At 39.2% G+C, this 20,000-nt stretch overlaps 2 protein-coding genes across 3 annotated transcripts in view; both read left to right on the top strand.

Annotated features, from left to right (window-relative positions):
• The window catches only part of maea (macrophage erythroblast attacher, E3 ubiquitin ligase), a 117,403-nt gene extending 107,727 nt beyond the window's left edge, over positions 1-9,676 (top strand). For both annotated transcript variants that reach the window (XM_061976647.2, XM_061976649.2), the window contains 5 exons: positions 279-355; positions 436-544; positions 2,199-2,332; positions 3,646-3,841; positions 5,970-9,676. In XM_061976647.2, coding sequence (XP_061832631.1) covers positions 279-355; positions 436-544; positions 2,199-2,332; positions 3,646-3,841; positions 5,970-6,065 — 612 coding nt within the window. In that variant the 3' untranslated portion in view covers positions 6,066-9,676. The remainder of the gene's footprint in view (positions 1-278; positions 356-435; positions 545-2,198; positions 2,333-3,645; positions 3,842-5,969) is intronic.
• Positions 9,677-11,678: 2,002 nt separating this feature from the next.
• Positions 11,679-20,000, top strand: part of LOC133617011 (heterogeneous nuclear ribonucleoprotein A0-like) — a 19,078-nt gene continuing 10,756 nt past the window's right edge. The window contains exons 1-2 of the mRNA XM_061976657.1: positions 11,679-12,765; positions 13,960-14,065. Of these exons, the coding sequence (XP_061832641.1) occupies positions 11,740-12,645 (906 nt within the window). The 5' untranslated portion in view covers positions 11,679-11,739 and the 3' untranslated portion in view covers positions 12,646-12,765; positions 13,960-14,065. The remainder of the gene's footprint in view (positions 12,766-13,959; positions 14,066-20,000) is intronic.

Raw genomic sequence — 20,000 nt, forward strand, 5'->3', positions numbered from 1 at the left:
TTCACACATGCTCCATGACCCTTCTAGCATTCAATAATCTTGATCCTTAATGATGGCTAAGACAGTCGAGCGTTTGACCCCAAAAGAGCGGCCAATATCGGTGAGCTCTTTATGATGTTCTTGTTCACCTCTCCGCGGTGATGGCTTTCCTTTTCTTTGATGAACTGTCGCTTGGAAAACATAATGCAGTGCAGCAAAGAAATAGTAAGCAATGTTATCACACACTGCGTTCTTGTGAGCTCTTTGTTATAGCCACTTTTACGTCGTGTCATTCGCAGAGCTGCCTGGAGTTCAGTTTGAGGATCCAGGAGTTCATCGAGCTGATCAGACAAAACAAACGAATGGATGCTGTCAGGTACCTTGATGCTGCGGTGTTAGATACCACTTTTAAAGTCATTGTTTTCACACTAATTTGTACGTGCTCATGTGCATCAGACATGCGAGAAAACACTTCAGCCAAGCAGAAGGCGGACAGTTGGATGAAGTTCGGCAGGTGATGGGCATGCTGGCCTTCCCCTCAGATACACACATCTCCCCGTACAAGGTAACATAGTCAGGGTTTAATGTGGGCGTTTCCTTGTGAGTCTGAGAATTAAGTGTATATCAATACTAGTGTTCCCCCTACCATTATATTCTCATTTTATTGATCAATAATAGGGTTGTACTGTATACTGTAACTAATCAAGTACACAGTACTATACTGCTTTTTTTTAATTTATCGACATGGTGACAATGCTGCCATACAAGCCGTAACGCATATTAGTCACACACACACACACACACACACACACACACACACACGCACACACACACACAGAGCACTTGCTGTGTATATGCTCATATATGCTCATTTTAAACTTTCATGCAGAGAGGGAAATCACAACTAAGTCAATTGACCAAAACTGTATTTATTAAGCAGTGGCACAAACATTCATGTCATTTCAAAACAGTGCAAGATTGTCAGACATTTTAAAACAAGCTATTAGTGCACTTTTGTGCATGATGTCACTAAGATGACATATCAAAACAACACTAAATTAAAGTGCACTTTTTGTACAGAACGCCACTACAATAGTTTAAAACAAATAAAGTGCATTTTTGTGCATGATGTCACACAAGATATTTCAATAGCTGTCAAATAAAAATGAGCTGCATAATAGGAAATCAAATAGTGTATGTCCTTCGCTATGTGGTAGGTTCCTGCGGACGTTATCTCCTTCTGTTGTTGACTATTTTTTTCATACGGTGTTGATGTGGAAATGGTTGCCTCGGCATTTTATTGGTGTGGCACTGAACAGAGATGTTAACATGTTGAGTAAGCACTGTTCATTCTCTAGCAGGTGACTTTTCAAATGATGCTACATATTAGCAGTAATGCTACTTTTTGTAGCAACGCTTTTGCCCTACACTTGACAAATTACGGTTGTCTGTTCGACATATTCCCACTTGAGGCCAAACCACCGCCAGACGATGGACTCCCTGCTGTTTTTCTTGGGAATTAATTCTTCCTTCATTAGTTACCAGATTTGCACCTTCTTTCTCTCGTATTACCACTCGCACCACAGCTAACGTTACCCATGCCGCTACCTCTCTGCTCCGCGAAAGCGTATACGTATGTGACGTATGTAAGAAGGTGTGCTTGTTTTATGTCTCTGTGAGAAGGAGAGACAACAAAGAGTGAGAAGAGCCTGTAGTGTAACGCCCACAGCTAAAAGCAACTGCGTGAGAACGTATACTCGAATATCATGATATAAACATTTTCTATATCGCACAGAGACAAACCCGCGATATATCGAGTATATTCGATATATCGCCCAGCCCTAATTGCAATACAGTCTGCTACGTTACACGTGTGCATGTATTGGTGCTTGTTTCATCTGCGCGCGAGAGGTGCAACGATTTTAACGTTATCAACAAAAATAAATAGTAAAATTTGTCGCTGACGTCATCACTCGTGTTTTTCCGGGCAGAAACCGACATGCCGAGCAACATGAAGAGCTAAATGGCTGCAGCCACTGTGATGTAACTGTGTCTACGCATTGACCTCCGTCCATCCAGTTTACAACTACTTTGTTTTAATACCAATAATATGCTGAGGAGTCATGTGACCTCTCAAAATCCTAATGCAAAGTGCACAGATTTACGTGTCACTGTCAAATCTTTTAATTTGGTCTTTCGTCCTCCTACTGTCCCAAAAGGATCTTTTGGACCCGACCCGCTGGAAGATGCTGATCCAGCAGTTCCGATACGACAACTACAGACTGCACCAGCTGGGGAACAACTCTGTCTTCACCATCACGCTGCAGGCCGGTCTGTCTGCCATCAAGACACCGTATCCTTGCACACTGCTGCTTGTAGTTCCGTGTGACCTCTTTATTCTCCTGTGAGCTCATCTGGTGAAATAGATTTGGCAGGCATTTCTCATCAACAGCAGTTTGCGATGAGTATACCGATGTTCCCTCTAATTTTTCATGTTTCAGCTCAAACGCCCTGAACATTCAGTGGATCACATGAGCAACATCAGACGTGCACTCTGTGGCCACACCAGCATAACACCAGTCCTAGGTTTGACATAAGTTAAATGTTTTATTATAATAATCAAATAACAGCAATCATTTCCATTGTTATTTTCTAAAATAAATTATTTGGCCCTTTGACAATGATAAATGATAAATGGGTTGTACTTGTATAGCGCTTTTCTACCTTCAAGGTACTCAAAGCGCTTTGACACTACTTCCACAATGAAAATACATTAAAAATGTTTTGCATGAGCTGTATGTTGTACAGGGGGTCCTGCTGTGTAGGAATTTGAGACATGTACCCCTCTCAGAGATCACATTTAGTTCTCCTTAAAACATTCACATTTTGCACAATGAGATGTGTACTGTAGCACAAGCATAGGATACAGTGTACAACTTTTTGTCTGTAAAATACATAATGACAGTTTTATTAGCATTTATGTAATCTAGTAACTGCATTTCATGATTAATATCCATAAATTAACATTCTTAATACATGAAATTAGGATTAGCAAACATCTGGTTGTGGAGTTTGGGTGGACATATGGTGCCCGTTTGTTTTGCCAAAACAGTTAGCATGCAGCATTTAACTATTGCAACTGCTTCAGCTGCTATAAGCTAACTCGCAGAACAGAAAAATGCACGCATAACACGCTGTCAATGACATTGATTGGCTGTGTGTGAACCGCATTAGTGTGTCGACCTGCTAGTTACAGTTAATGTGTGTTGTTGGAGTTGTCGTGACTATTTTTGTGGCTGTGAAAGCATCACTGGCTGAGCCTAACGTCTTTTGGCACAAATAAAAGAGACTGGCTGCTGTCAATACAACGTGATAGTTTGTTTTGGTGTTATTAGGGCAGAAAGTGATAAAAAATTGATTGTTGATGCAGACTACTTCTCCTTAAAACGTGTTGGCAGACGTCGTCATTCTTTTATCTGATGTGACCACTTTCACTCACAGAATTGTATTGAAAATGATACAGAATAAAGTATGTGTTTATTTTTGTAGCAGTGGTTAGCTTTGGATTTTGTGTCGCTGCATTGATTTTCTGTGGGCAGAAGACACCTTCGAGTGAACATTGGTGTGATCTTCATTTTTTACCCTTAACCTCCACTATGCATTCAGTCAGTGCTACAAAGAGGACGGCACCTCCAAGAACCCTGATTGCCCCGTGTGCAGTAAATCTCTAAACAAGCTGGCCCAACCTCTTCCCATGGCCCACTGCGCCAACTCCAGACTGGTGTGTAAGATCTCTGGAGAGGTCATGAACGAGAACAACCCCCCCATGATGCTGCCCAACGGTTACGTGTACGGCTACAATGTGAGTGCAAAGTACACGTCCCTCTCCTGTTCGGATTTCTTTCTAAAAATGCTCACTTAAACTACCGGTAGAGTGAAAAAAACAAGGTGACTTTATATGCTTATTTGTGTTTCATTGTACCCATAAAACCATATCCAATCTCAAAGCATGTGAAAATACCGTCTAAACATAAAAAAATGCCACAGCTTTAATCGGCCATTTTGAATATCTTCGCCAATTTCGGTAAATTCTACGCCACTGGAGTAACGCTTCTGCACTCTGACCATATCAGATCAGTCGTACTGGAAATACGCAAAAATCTGAAAGGGATGTGCGGTTTATCATTCAAAGTGCTTATGTAAGACAAGAACACATATGCTTGACTTTTTTTATGCATTCAAAATCTAAATTAAATAGCTAAAAATTGAATCAACAGATCGAGGGTCCTCTATTGTGCCTATTATACTAATTATTATTATATATTTATACTATTTATACTATTATACTAATTATTATACCAAACATAAGTGATATAATAGATGGACTATTTTAGCGACGCATTCCTAGAAGTGAGCTCATTTTAGCTTTTTGATTGATTGAATTGATTGAAACTTGTATTAGTAGATTGCACAGTACAGTACATATTCCATACAATTGACCACTAAATGGTAACACCCCAATAAGTTTTTCAACTTGTTTAAGTCAGGGTCCACGTTAATCAATTCATGGTAATGTTGATATACAAGTAAATTCTAGATTATAATTCATGTACCTCTCACCTTGTAGACAAATGTGGCCATGGACCGAGCGACTGGTCGACTTTGACATCCAGACAAGGCAAAAAAGACGTAGTTGCAGCAACTGTTTTTTTTAACCTTTTGTGAGGATTGTGATTGAGTTTTAATCTAAATTGAATTATGTGAGCGTCCTGTCGGTCGGCATCCCAGGGAGACTAGAAACATAACAAGTGTTTGTTTTATTATGGTTAGTTTGTATGTTTAGCAGCTAGAAGTGCTGCTCATGCTATATTGTTTCAATAAAATTGCATCCGCTTAGCACTCGGGTTCTAAAACTTATTGCCCATCCTCTTTGTGTTGGAGCTCAGGGTTCTGGATCCTCATTTTTCCCAAAGTAATCGTTGTTGTCTCACAAAGTTTGCTTGATTCGCATTGTTGTTGATGGGGAAGAGATCTGCGATTGCTACCTCAACGTCACGGGTCATGTGACTGGCTTCCTCAATAACTCTCAATATTGATACACTGCAAAAACTGAAATCTAAGTAAGATTGAATATCTCAAATAAGAGTGATATTTGCTTATTTTCTGTCTGATAAGATCATTCTTCTCACTAAGCAGATTTTATGTTAGAGTGTTTTACTTGTTTTAAGAGCTTTGGTCCTACATTATCTCAGTAAGATATGACAGCTTGTTGCAGAGATGTTATGACCTATATTGAGTAAAACATGCTTGAAACTAGAATAGCAACTGTTGCAAAGCTGTATCATCAACACTCACAAGAATTCAACTACCGTATTTTCCGGAGTATAAGTCGCACCTGCAGAAAATGCATAATAAAGAAGGAAAAAATATATATAAGTCGCACTGGAGGCCAAACTATGAAAAAAACTGCGACTTATAGTTCGAAAAATATGGTACTTTTTTAAAGTAATAATTTCTTACTTCAAACATGAAAAAAAAATCATGATGCCGAGCGCATATCATTATGTTAAGATAATGGCACTAGCATTTACTTAATTTAAGAATATTTTTCAACATATTGAGCAAAAAGGTTAATTTTTTTTTCTACCAAGAAAAGTGCACTTGTTATTAGTGAGAATATACTTATTTTAAGTATTTTTGGGTTCATTGAGGTTAGCTAATTTTACTTGTTTTGGAAAGTCTTGACAAGCCCAATTTTCTTGTTCTATTGGCAGATAATTTGACTTAGTTCAAATAAAATACCCCTAATTTTTGTACTGTTTTTGAACACTGACTTTTTGCAGTGTGCTATTTTGATCATGCATTTATTTGCGAACTTTGTAAGTCTTTTGGTGACATAAATCAGATATTTATGGTAATAGCTTCAATATAGAGGCAACTTGTTTTTCCACTCTACTGCTACTTTAAGACTTATTTTCTTTCTCTGCCAGTCGCTGCTGTCCATTCGCCAAGACGACAAAGTGGTCTGCCCCAGAACCAAAGAGGTTTTCAACTTCTCACAGGCCGAGAAGGTCTACATCATGTGATCACGTAGGCGACACGCTAACATCACGATGCCAAAAGGCTCGCCGTCGCTCGGCTGATGTGATCAACCTGTGGAGCTGTGACCCCCCCCCCCCCACCTCTACCACACAGCTACACCAGAAGCCCCCCACCCCCATCCTTGTCCCCATCCCCAACACGTGATGAGCTCAGATTGACCAAGTTTCCTCATTGGGCCATTTTTATCTCACAGTCACCGGGTGCTTCCCCCCCCTGCGATCAGACGAGACCAGAAGACGAGATCATCTACGCACACGGACGGTCATCTTTTCACAGGCCTTACACTCTCAACCGTAGACTCCAGGAAGTAGATAATTCAGTTTTAGTACAACCGATGAATATACTGTCCGAGCTCACCTCTTTGAGAACAATCAGCTCATTTGGTAGCAACTGTTTGTACGTACGTGCGTGTGTGTGTGTGATGGAGAATGGATGGATTTACATGCCATCTTTGCTGCCTTTCATCCCCCCGTCATCAGGACTGCAATAGGCTGGCTTTTGTAATGTAAATAGTAGGCAGGCTTTGTGGGGGAGGAAAAGACTGTGGAGGTCGACCTCCTTAACAGCAGACTGAACAAGTTTTTTTTTCTGATGTAAACTGGTGATGGTTTAACTCTTCGTTTCTTACTAAATTCATGAGCGTCATATTAATAATCTCGTCAGTATTCTCATGACAGCTGTCTTTGATGAACAAGCGGTCTTCCTATGCCTTGTTGAGGTCTCGTCACCTCCCTGCTTTAATTTACTATATTCCACTTTCGTTGGGAAATTGCGCCACGTAAAATAAAAACGTAGGAGTTCGTACTGCTGGGACTGCTTCCACTGCGGGAAGACTTCTGACAATATTTTGGATTGTGTCCCATTTGTGAGGTCTGGCCTGGTTCTTGTTCTTGTTCCAAGCATGCCTTTATGGACAGTGCTTTGTGCACGGGGGATAGAAAAGGCCCTTCCACAAAAAAAAGAGGAACTGCACTTTTTTTTTTTTTTTTTTAGCCTATGTTCACAATCACTATGAGAAAAGAACACCTCTTTTTTTTACATTTGAACGATGATTTAAAAAATGCTTGGAAGATGCGGCTAATGGGAGTCACCGTTGTAGCCTTCAAAGCCTCTAAAACAACTTCAATGCTTTATATACACACTGCAAGTATATATATGATGTAACAGACATGTTCATAACAATATGTACCGTATTTTTCGGAGTACAAGTCGCACCGGACGAAAATGCATAGTAAAGAAGGGGAAAAAACATATAAAAGTCGCACTGGAGTATAAGTCGCATTTTTGGGGGAAATTTATTCGATAAAACCCAACACCAAGAATAGACATTTGAAAGGCAATTTAAAATAAATAAAGAATAGTGAACAACAGGCTGAATAAGTGTACGTTATATGAGGCATAAATAACCAACTGGTATGTTAACGTAACATATTATGGTAAGAGTCATTCAAATAACTATAACATACAGAACATGCTATACGTTTACCAAACAATCTGTCACTCCTAATCGCTAAATCCCATGAAATCTTATACGTCTAGTCTCTTACGTGAATGAGCTAAATAATATGTAATAATATTTTACGGTAATGTGTTAATAATTTCACACAAGTCGTTCCTGAGTATAAGTCACACCCCCGGCCAAACTATGAAAAAAAACGGCGACTTATAGTCCGAAAAATACGGTAATATGTTCAATATTTACCGAATTTTGATCATATAATCATTGCCAGAACTAGTTCTTCGGCATATTTATTTCCGTTTCTATAGCAGCACAATTCTGACTTCCAGTGTGTTCCTACTTCCGGATCATGGCAGACTTGGTAATAAACCACAAATACGACTACTTTTGGACAAATGGCGATTCACAACCTTATGTTTTTGAATCTGAATTAATGGAGGATGAAGTGCTGCTTCTAGAAGCCAGCACAAAGGAAGGGTGAGACGTTGGAGCAGACAGAAGCGGAGAGAGTGAGGCGAAGTGAAGCTGCAAAATGTGGAACTTGGAGCCAAGCTATTTCGACATAAATGGATTGCTTAACCAAAATCAACAGTAAACGTTCCCGGCCAGCTGGACCAGACGAACAACTGTCCATCGAGTAAGTAACTTTAATAATCGATTATAATACACGCAGCACGTCATGCATGTTATTACAACTACAGTACATACACTGCTAGCTGTGTACAAACAAAACATGAAATAATACTTTACAGATACTGTAATATGATTGTTCATGTTTTTCAGTCAGTACAGATTGGTGTTCTGTCACAGCATTACAAACTCAAAACGCGTTTCGTGCTGACGTAGAAGCTAGCTTATCTCTTGCCGCAGTTTGCTTTATGGCTAATAACGAAGCACGCTGATGTGTGACTACGCTAGAAAAACATTGCTCTTACAATAACAATGTCGCTACAGCTTGATTATTATACAGGTTACGGAGCGTAAGTAAAGTATTGTTGGCGGTTTTTGAATGCATTTTTAAAGTGATTTGGTGGTAGAATTGATTGCTCCCATTAGCTCCATTGCTAGCCACCATCGCTTTATATGTTAGAAAGCGAAAGTAAACAACCGTCTTTTTGTCTCTCATATTGATTGTGAACGATTGTCAAAATTCCCAAAAAAAGTGCACTTCCTCTTTAATTTCGAATAAGATTCAAGGACTGATTGAATCTTTTTGATTACTGGCTGTGTCCCAGTACTTGTGTCCACATAGTGAATGTGTCAATTATATTTTCGAGTTTTAGGCAATGTTTCCCTAAATATAGAAAGTGAAAGAACTGTCGACTGACAGTAGTACCTCAGTTTTGGTTCAAAACCCGTTTGAGTCGTGAAACCCAATCGTACAAAAAACCGTAGCAACTTTTCCAACAAGTAATAAAAGTAAAGCCAATAAATCCATTCACACAAAGCACATTTTGCAAAGAAAAAATGTGTTATACTTGCAGAAAATTGTGTGAAATACATGAAGAATTAAAATTGTTTTATTAAAGACTTGTTGGCAAAGACAGCAAGTAACAAAGACGGGCCATGACTTTGTTCTAGAATCCGACAATGTTTCTCACCTTTGACCCTATGGGTGGCGAGTACAGTGCATGCTACCAGGCCTAGTGTGTAAGGACTATACGTTAGTTTGGCTCACCTTGTGTATGATTACCATTGGCAAAACCGAATCACCAGTAGCATTCTTTGATTGGGCACTCGATTGCACGGAATGACACCATTTTTTTAGCCGATGTTTGGCCAAACAATAAACGAGCTCAATTTTGCCGAAATGTTTTCTAAAACTGTGGCGTACAAACTTTGGTACCACTGTATTTTTTTCTTCCTGTTATGTTTTTAGATTAAAGATTGAGCCTATCAGAGGAATTTTTAGTACGTAAGTGTGGATTAAAGCACAAATGAGCATCAAAGTATAAAATGGTTAAACTCCAATCCCCACTCAAAACGAGTGACTTCTAGGCATTAGTCCACAGTTCTTAAGAAAAAGTTGTTGCCATCGAATGCATTTGGACCGTCTTGTGTTTCTGTTCTTAGACTAGAGGAAAAGATTTGTTTCATGATCAATATGCCTCATAAAGATTTTACCAGACTTTTGAATTTGCTTGTGTGTGCGCGTTGCTTCCTTTGTGTCTTTTGCCACTCTTGATGGCTGAGGGTGTGGTGTGACTTGCAAATGTCACTCTTTTCACATGGAAATGCATTGTCTCCTGTGAAACTATGAGGTCTGCGACGATCAGCCTAAAGACATGCGAATACAGTGAATAATGGTAAAGCCAATTTAAACAACTTAGTTCCTCTGCTGCAAAATAAGAGAAATGTCTACTTTGACCCCACAAAAATTGGATTCAAAATAGTATAGATCAGGTAGAAAATACAAGTTTATATTATAAGGCAGAAAAGTGAACCTTACTATACTAAAATGGTATTAGTTAATGTTCTTGATGTACCTTTCTGTCATCCTAATTGTATTACTCTACATGTGACAAGGTATGATGCACATCTTGTCATTGTTAAAAAAAAAAAAGAATCAAAATCAATGTTATTAAGGCTATAATTACTTCACATCAAATATTCCACTTTTAATTTTCTATGTATTTTTTCTCCTGATTTTTTTTCAGGAGAACATTGCACATTTAGTTTGCTGTTAAAAACAGGGTTTTCTTAGACAAAAAAAGGCATAAAACAATTTAAAAATTACAACTTTATGTCGACGGATGGACCTGAAGACAATCTGTAGATATTTTGCCGTTGAGCTATATACCGAGGTTGTCCAAAGTACAGCCTGCAGCTAATTTTTTTTTTTAACGGCCTGCGGCACATTTTTAAAAATACTTTTACAAAAAACATGTAAATGCGGAACAAAAGAGTAAATAGGTGAAATGTAACGGGAAAAAAATTGCAATGTTGTTTCTATCAACCCAAAGCTGCCATGCAGGCTTTTTTCTTCAAAATTGACATTGATCTATTCAAGGTTTCAAGTACTTGACATCAAAAATTCCATGCACTTTTTAGGGAAAATATTGCATAGACAAAGTTTTGTTTGATAAAAAGAGCATAAAACAAAAACATCTACAAATGTAAGCATTGAAAGTAAAAAAACAAATGGATGACTTAGTTTTAACCCTTTTTTGAATTTTAGTATTCCGCTATACTTACCTGTAATATTCCACTTTAAATTTTTTTGGGGAGAAAATATTGTATTTTTTGTGTTTTTGCCAAAATTCAGTTTTGGGGAAAAAAAGGACATAGAGACAAACATTATATCCACAGATTTATGTGTATACATTGTCTTGTAACTTATTAAAAAAAAATAATTAATGACTGAGACCCATACCCGAGGGGCGACTTAAAGGTTAAAACAATCTATATATTATATTGGTTTTGAAAATAAAAATATCAAAGTGACTTTGATTTTTCTGTGTGCGGCCCTCAGTGGCAAAAGTTTGGACACCCCTGAGCTATACTGTACCGAGACTTTTTCAAGATACATGACTTAGTTTGTGAGTTTGCCTTCAGTTTATTGCTTTTAAAAACACACAGGGCTGTAGACTTGCACACACCTTTATTTTGGCTGTCAAAATCACAAAAATATGGCATCAACATTTGGAATGTAAAGACATGAAAATCTCACGGTACAATATTGTCACCGTATTAAGGCCACGGTACGATATTATTGTGGTATTGTTGAAAAAATACAATACTTGGTCAAATGTCTTATAATATCTGACCTGTTTAACACTTTAATGACTGAGACCCTTTTGAATCCCGGGAACATCATTCACCAAAATCGAGGTGGTTTCGAAAAAGAAAATATCAAAATGGCCCCCGCAAACCTTTTCATTGCAATGTGCGCCAGCACGCTTGAAAGAAAAAAAAGGCTGAATCAAACAAGATGAAAAGATGTCTTCCAGGAATGTCCCACTGTGACGTTTTGAAAAATAACAGCAACAGTTTAAGTTTGTTTTAGGTTTTATTTCGTCATAAAGGTTCTCTTTTAACATTTGTTAAAAGACGCTGTTCATGTTTTTTTTCAAATGGACCGGAAAAGGCGTGTCTAACTGTGACGTCACGCGCGTTCTGTATAAATTGAACTGCGTTACTGGCACGTCCACCATTTTGAGCGAGCGTTTCAACTTACCGCACACTCATCCAATTCAAAGATGTCCGACCAGCTTTGCAAGCTCTTTGTTGGAGGCCTCAACGTGGACACCGACGACGATGGCCTGCGTAAGCACTTCGAGCAGTACGGCATGCTCACCGACTGCGTCGTGGTGGTGAACAAGCAGCTCCAGAGGTCACGCTGCTTCGGCTTTGTCACCTACTCGACGCCGGAGGAGGCCGACGCGGCCATGTGTGCTAGGCCGCACAACGTCGACGGCAACTCTGTCGAAGTCAAGCGCGCCATGTCGCGGGAAGACGCCGGCAGGCCCGAAGCCCTCGCTAAAGTGAAGAAAATCTTCGTCGGCGGGCTTAAAGACGACATCGAAGAGGAGCACTTGAACGACTATTTCTGCCAGTATGGTCAAATCGAGAAGTCCGAAGTCATCTCCGCGAAGGACACCGGCAAGAAGCGAGGCTTCGGCTTTGTCTACTTCAACGACCACGACTCCGCCGACAAAGCCGTGGTGATTAAATTCCACACCATAAATGGACACAAAGTCGAGGTGAAAAAGGCCCTCACCAAGCAGGAGATGCAAGCTGCGGGCGGTCGAGGCGGCATGGCGCCGAGAGGAAGCAGAGGCCGCGGCATGCGGGGAAATCAAAATGGCTTCGGCGGAAGAGACTATGGCGGAAACTACAGCTACGGAAATGGCGGCGGAGGCTATGGTGGTGGTGGCGGCTATGGCAGTGGCGGCTATGGCGGAGGATATGGTGGTGGCTACGGAGACCAGGGAAGCAACTATGGTGGCGGAAACGGCTACAACGACTTTGGCAGCAGCTACGGCCAACAGTCATCTGGCTACGGTCCAATGAAAGGAGGTCCCTTCGGAGGGCAGAGGAACCCGGCACCCTACACCCGGGGAGGAGGAGGCGGCGGCTACCCGAGGGGCGGCTACACCTACTAGACGATCACCCCCCATCTCTACCGACTACTACCAGGATTTGGACGTCAAAAGTAACTCACTAAGGGGTCGTCTGTCTGGCTGACCCCGTAAACATAATGAAGACCTCAAAGCCCCGAACAGGTAGGAAGGTCACTTCCCGAAAAAGCCTGCTTAAAGTTAAATACAAGCAACTAGGACACAAATACAAAATACATTTATGTACAATTTCCCCCAGCATTTACGGCGTGTAGTTGACCTTTAAATATTTTTTTTATTTGCGTTCACCCATTGTTAAAGGGTTGTTTTCTTAATATTTACATTTTAATTACATGCTTGTTTTCCTTGGACAAAAAAATGTTTAGTATTAGCGGTGATTGTGTGGTTATTGTCAAAAGGCGTCCCCTTATTGGATTATTCGCCCCTAAGTAGAGATGGATGGAACACCAAAGTTCCCTTCCATCTGTTCCCCAAATCATCTCGCTTAGCTTGAGTTGCAGCTACAGTTTCAACTTGTTTTACTCTTCACCTGTAGCCATTCATACATGTATGCTTTGTACTCTGTTCATGAGATCCTTATTACTGTTTCAATATACATCTGTATGTTCCTTTTTTAAATAAAACCTTACACCACATAGCTTAGTTTTACTTACTTATTCCTCAAGTTTATCCACAGGTCAGCTTGTAGTTACAAGCCTTCTTTCCCAAAGCTTATTGCCTTTAAAGTCAGGTGGGTGCAAAGGTTACAGATGTCGGCCCACAGCCAATGCATGTAGGCTACCTAGGGTTTGACCTTGTTTTTATTGCAAACTGTGATTTTATATATTTTAATCCTCTTTCTCTAGCACACCTGAATCCTCTTATGTGGACACGTTTTATCTTTGCTTATTCCTTTGATTATTCCTACATTTAGGTGTTCTTACTCGTATTCCAGTAGGCTATCCCAGCCAAAATAGCCGTAGCAGTTTGTTTGTAGGCTACATCAGGACCCTGTTGATTACCTGGGGTCGATTGTGATAGGAGTCTGAAATATCTCTTTAGGATATCCGCATCCAGCCAACTAGGTATGTAAATCAACCTGTCTTTACTCTGTGTTGGTCAACCATGTATGGATTATCTTATTTTACCTCATTAATCATAGCTAATTATTTTTGTCTAAACTATTGGGGGTAGGGGTTGGCACTTAAATTCGGTTCTTTAATGACTTTGGTGGAGGGGATTCAAATGTTCCACCATTAAGATTAATTATTGGAAAAAAGTGTTTGCTTTCTGTAGTCTCCATGTTGGAAATGTTGATTATTGCACAATCTCACATGCCTTGTCTTCCATTTCCTCCAGGTTGCTATGGTAACCTGGGCGAGACAGCGGCACCCTGATGGTGATGGTGTGTGCGGGTGCTTGTCTGCAGGGGTGGACTCGGAAGGTGGTTGTCTTCTCCCCTCAGGTGAAGTCCCTTTTCACTCAGGACCGGTCCCATTTGACTTCTAGATGAGGTCATCTTGTGAGACCAGAAATGGCTATCATAAATAAACATACTTCTTGATATCAGTGTACCTTTTTGTTTGTAGTGGCTAACCAATAATACATTAGGCACTTGTTTTATTTTGACTTAACCAACTATTTTTTGTATTGCTGGGCTGCAAGTGATGTTACAGCAGGTTGCATTGGCCTTTGACCGAAGCACATGGAAAAAATTGTGATTCCTTATAGGCTGCCAAGTTACCACATAGTGTAAACAAACTCTTTATACATTCGTCATTTTTGCCAGGGAATATCGTTCCAGTAAGTGATTTGGTAAAATCAATCTCTTCGTTGAAAAATGCTGCTGCTGTGCTAAACGAGTGTAACCAAGGCAACGCGATCCATTTTGCAGTGACCACTTTTGTCAATGTCTGTATAAACTTGAAAATAAAACTATAAAAAGCCTGTGGATTTAAGAAGCTCCCACATGATATGCATTTGTGTGGTGCAATGTTAACCATTTAAGGGGAACCGTACTGGGAATTTTGCCTATCATTCAAAATCCTTATGTGAGGCACGCATACAAATGTTTTTCTTTCTTTAATGCATTCCAACTAAATCAACTTTAAAAAATACAAAGCTGGTAAGAATCACTCTAGTCTGCCTATACATTCCAGTGGCCTTGATGTATTACTTACATGCATTACATAAGAGGCACATCCATAATGTAAACATTTTAAAGTACCGTACCAGAATCGGAAAAACAAGTCTCTCTGTATTAAAGCTATATCTGATTTATAATACTAAAATACATGCAGTTTGCGAGGGTATGACCTAAATAGTAATGTCAGATATTCAGAGAAATAATGAGCAGGCCAAAAACGATTTACTCTTTGAAAAATGGTGAGCCAGAACCTTATTTTTGATCCAGAACATTAGGGAGGGTGAACAAGTTGAGAGCTTTGTTCTAAATGCTTCCAACTTTAGAGAAACTACACCGCATCATGCTAAATAAGAAACACAAACCTAAAATGGTAGCTTACTGCACCATGTCTACTTTCACTGCGATGACTGATGGGATGTTAAAATCTTCCCGATTAAAGTATTAATCATAATCCACATGAATGGTTAAGAGGAAAGTTGCTGCCTCCAGACACTGGCTTTGGTTGTCGTCGTCTACATCTCCGGGTATAAATAACATGTCACAGATGAACCATGAATTTTATGTCTAAATCCTCTTTATCCAAACGAGAGGCATGGTTTGTGGTCTAGAATAATTGACTAGACGCAATATGGCAGCAGGACATCTGCTAGCTCAGTACAACAGCAGTGGGCTAGTTAGCTGTATGTTATCAATACACCGCGAAAAATACTCAGTCTGCGTTCGTGCTTATAGCGCTAATGTTTGGTTATTTAAGTCACGATAGTTTGTTGGCTGGCCTTGGATGGTCCACATCAACTCAATAGCTGACTTTTTTTATATCCATATTTACGATTTACACTTATTAAAAATGTGTTCATGTCTTGGATTGTGAATGATAAGACAGCACATCTTTCTAATTCTTGCGTATTTCCAGTATAACTGTGATATGGTCAGAGTGAAGAAGAGTCCCCATTGGAACGTCACCCAGCTCCGAATCGATGGAAATTGTCAGACATTCGGATCTGAATTTTCTAAATGGTTGTCTGAAATTGGCATTTTGTGATGTTTAATTGGTATTTTAACGTACTTTGCGGATTGTGAATACAATTGAAACATTTAAAATCAACTTATTTTTACATTTTGCAGGTACTTTAATTTCCTGGACCAGTGATTCTCAAACTGTACCACTAGTGATACGCCAAAGATTCACTTGAATAAATTAGTGTTTTATTTCCCTACATTCAAACAGTGTTACTGTTTAAACTGTAATGCCACAGTGGCTAAACATATTAAAAATCTATGCCCAGTTTTTAATTAATACCTAGGCCTACTACGCTACCATATTTTAATGTTGATCATTATGGTGGTACTTGAAGGTACTATTTTTTTCTGAAGTGGTACTTTGTGAAAAAAGTTTGAGAATCGCTGTCAAACATGCATCGCAACGTTTTCTTTCCAGCAACTACCACTTTTAATGGCAGACTTCATGAGAGTGGGGCAAATGATGATCCAGAACCTTATATTTTTGATCCAGAATGTAAGTAGGATGAGCTGCAAGTTTTAGAAGCTGTGTGCTAAACAGATCCAGCTGTTTTGAAACAGAAGCATTTTTGCAAAGTGCTAAACAAGAAATATACACCATGAAAATAAAACAAGTCAATTACTGTACAATGTGCCTTTACAGGGATGCGGGCTGATAGGATGTTCTGGCAAAATCACTCCATATTCTCTACTGCTCGCTGGTGTTACCATTTTATTGTGTAGAAATATGGGGAAATAACTACAAAATTACACTTCATTTATTAACGGTGTTACAAAAAAGATCAGTTAGAATAGTACATAATGTTGGATATAGAGAACATACAAACTCTTCATTCATTGAATCAAAAATAATGAAATTCCACGACATAGTGAATTTGCAAACAGCTAAAATTATGCACAAGGCAAACTACCGGTAATCTGCTACCCAATAGTATACAACAATCCTCAACAAAAGAGAAATGTAATCTTGGAGACAAATGTAATTTTAAACATTTGTACGCACGTACAACACTTAAGACCTTCAGTATGTGGAATTAAATGATGGAATGGATTAAGCAAATCAATGTACTAATCCACTTCAAGGAACTCTTCAAGCTTAGTTTACAAAGTACAAAGAAGAAGAACCATGATAAACATTCTGAATTTATTTCATCCATCCATTTTCAAGATGATCTTACTCCTCTCACCATATGAAATATAACTTCACCAATTATTTATTTATTTTTGTTATTACTTATGGGAGTATATTGTTAATGAATTGAGAACAGGAAGTGAACAAAAGTTTTAGCAACTGCTATGTAAATGAAAAGGTAGGATTACATGAGCTCTGCTTCTTCCTACTCCCTTTCAAACATGTCAAATAGAGAAACTGGAAATTGTCAGGTGTCATGTATGCATGCGTGTTCCAAATAAACTCAAACTCTTATACTCCCATTTAGTTGAATTAATCATAATCCACCCGGATGATTTAAAAAAAGGTGGCCTCAAACAAGCATCTTTTTGTGACATTCTTGCCATCTCTGGTTCCAAGTTAAAAAAAATCAAAGTTCACCAAATCGCCGGTTTTTGGTTGCAACATTCTACTATCCAGGACAGAGGCATGATTTATAATCTAGAATTTACTTTCACCAACTCACAGGCGTCCAGCAGCTCACCGACAAATGTCAATACAGCAGCATGATTGTAATTTGTGTGCATCAAGCACCAATACCTTATGGGTGCAATAGTTAGAATGCATTAAAAAAAATCTGTTCTTTTCCTGCATAGGAATTGTAAATGACAGGAATATAAATAAATAAAAAAGTGCCCCTTTTAAGAACGCCCTGTTAAATAAACTAAATCAAATCTCATAAGGCTGCACGTCCCATAGCAACATACTGTTATCTTTAATGCTAAATATTGTCAGAAAATAAACATTGCTGGGACAACATGCAAACTACTTAATCGTACATTGAGGTAAAAATAAAGGTTCATTAAAACTGGATACCGAATTATAGATCGAGCAAAATTATTAGGTGTGCGATGCAGCAACTCCATGAATCAGACCTAAGCAAAATGTGGCTAAGATTTTGCCCGCCGGACGTTTCCCAGTAATGTTTTTATCAACTGTAGCCGCCTTGGAATCTGTGCTTTTTTTGAGTGATTTTTGGGTTGTTACGCTAAGCTACGTCACAGCAGCTCAAAGCAGACAAGGCACCAAGTAGCATGTGTATATATATATATATATATATATGTATGTATATATACACGTGTGTGTATATAATATATACGTATATATATATATGTGTGTGTATAATATATGTATATAATATATACATATATATGTATGTGTATATAATATACCATATTTTTCGGAGTATAAGTCGCACCGGCCGAAAATGCATAATAAAGAAGGAAAAAAACATAAGTCGCAATTTTGGGGGAAATGTATTTGATAAAACCCAACACCAAGATTAGACATTTGAAAGGCAATTTAAAATAAATAAAGAATAGTGAACAACAGGCTGAATTAGTGTACGTTATATGACGCATAAATAACCAACTGAGAACGTACCTGCTATGTTAACGTAACATTATATGTTAAGTCATTCAAAAAACTCGGGATAGCCAATCAGTTCGCAAGTTTTTGACTGTAGCCTCAGTAGTGTGTAAATGTGTTTCTGTATAGTATTTCTCCAGCAATGGTCATGTGGTGACATAAAGTATTGTATTTTGAGAGGTAATCGTTGAAGTCGGACATCACTGAAGGCTTAGGTGAGAAACGCACGGCCCGCCACTGGAATATATATATATATTAAGGCTGGGCGATATATCGATATGCGCGATATATCGCGGGTTTGTCTCTGCGATATAGAAAATGACTATCGTGATATTCGAGTATGCATTCTCATGCAGCTGCTTTTAGCTGCTGGCATTACACTACAGGCTCTCCTCGCTCTTTCCTGTGTCTCCTTCTCACAGACAGCAAGCGCAGCTTCTACACACGTCACATACTGTCACGTCATACGTCACATACGTATACGCCCTCGCGCAGCAGAGAGGTAGCAGCATGGCTAGAGTTAGCTGTGGTGCGAGTAGTAATACGAGAGAAAGAAGGTGCGAATCTGGTAGCAAATGAAGGAATAATTATTTCCCAAGAAAAACATCAGGGGGTCTATCGTCTGGCGGTGGTTTGGCTTCAAGTGGGAATATGTCGAACAGACAACCGTAATTTGTCAAGTGTGGGGCGAAAGCGTTGCTATAAAAAGTAGCATTACTGCTAATATGTAGCATCATTTGAAAAGTCCCCTGCTAGAGAATGAAGAGGGGTGGAAACTCCGCAGTCAACATCTCCGTTCGGTGCCACACGCCCACACCATCAAAATGCAGAGGCAACCATTTCCAGATCAACACCGTATGAAAATAATAGTGATTTTTTTTTAGTTGTGATTTCCTTCTCTGCATGAAAGTTTTAAAGTAGCATATATTAATGCAGTATGAAGAAGAATGTTTAAATGTAGACACAGAGTCATCATGCTGCTGTGATTATATGCATCAAGTGTTCATTCAAGGCTAAGGTAAAATATTGATATATATCGTGTATCGTGATATTAAAAAAAGCCATATTGCCCAGCCCTTATATATATATATGGGGTGTAACGGTACGTGTATTTGTATTAAACCGTTTCGGTACGGGGGTTCCGGTTCGGAGGTGTACCGAACGAGTTTCCACACGGACATATTAAGTAGCGTAACGCACGTTGTGTAAACAATGCACACCGAGGCACAACACACGGCATGCTAGCAGCTAACGGGCTAGGATAGACTGACCATACGTCCTCTTTTCACCGGACATGTCCTCTTTTGCGGAGCTGTCAGGGCGGAGTTTCTTAAATGCCTCAAATGTCCGGCATTTTGAGTTAGGGTTGCGTGTATTTTCAATGTACGTTCAGGGTTAAGAAGGGGTTAAAAACAAAACAAATTGTGCACGCAGCAGCATTGGTGAGGGAGGTTCAGAGAGGGAGAGAGTTATGATAAACGCGCATGCGTCGCCAGGCTCTGCTTTTTATCCATAGATCTATCACATTTAATTTATTATCTATAGCAGTGGTGTCAAATGTGTGCCCCAGAGGCCATTTGCGGCCCACAGCTAATGTTTTAAAGGCCCACGGCACATTCTAAAAATACTATTAAAATAAACAAAAACATAACAAAAGTGAAATAAAAAAGCTTAAAGGTTAAATGTAATTTAGAA

The sequence above is a fragment of the Nerophis lumbriciformis genome, linkage group LG16 (assembly GCF_033978685.3).
Source record: "Nerophis lumbriciformis linkage group LG16, RoL_Nlum_v2.1, whole genome shotgun sequence".
NCBI lineage: Eukaryota > Metazoa > Chordata > Actinopteri > Syngnathiformes > Syngnathidae > Nerophis > Nerophis lumbriciformis.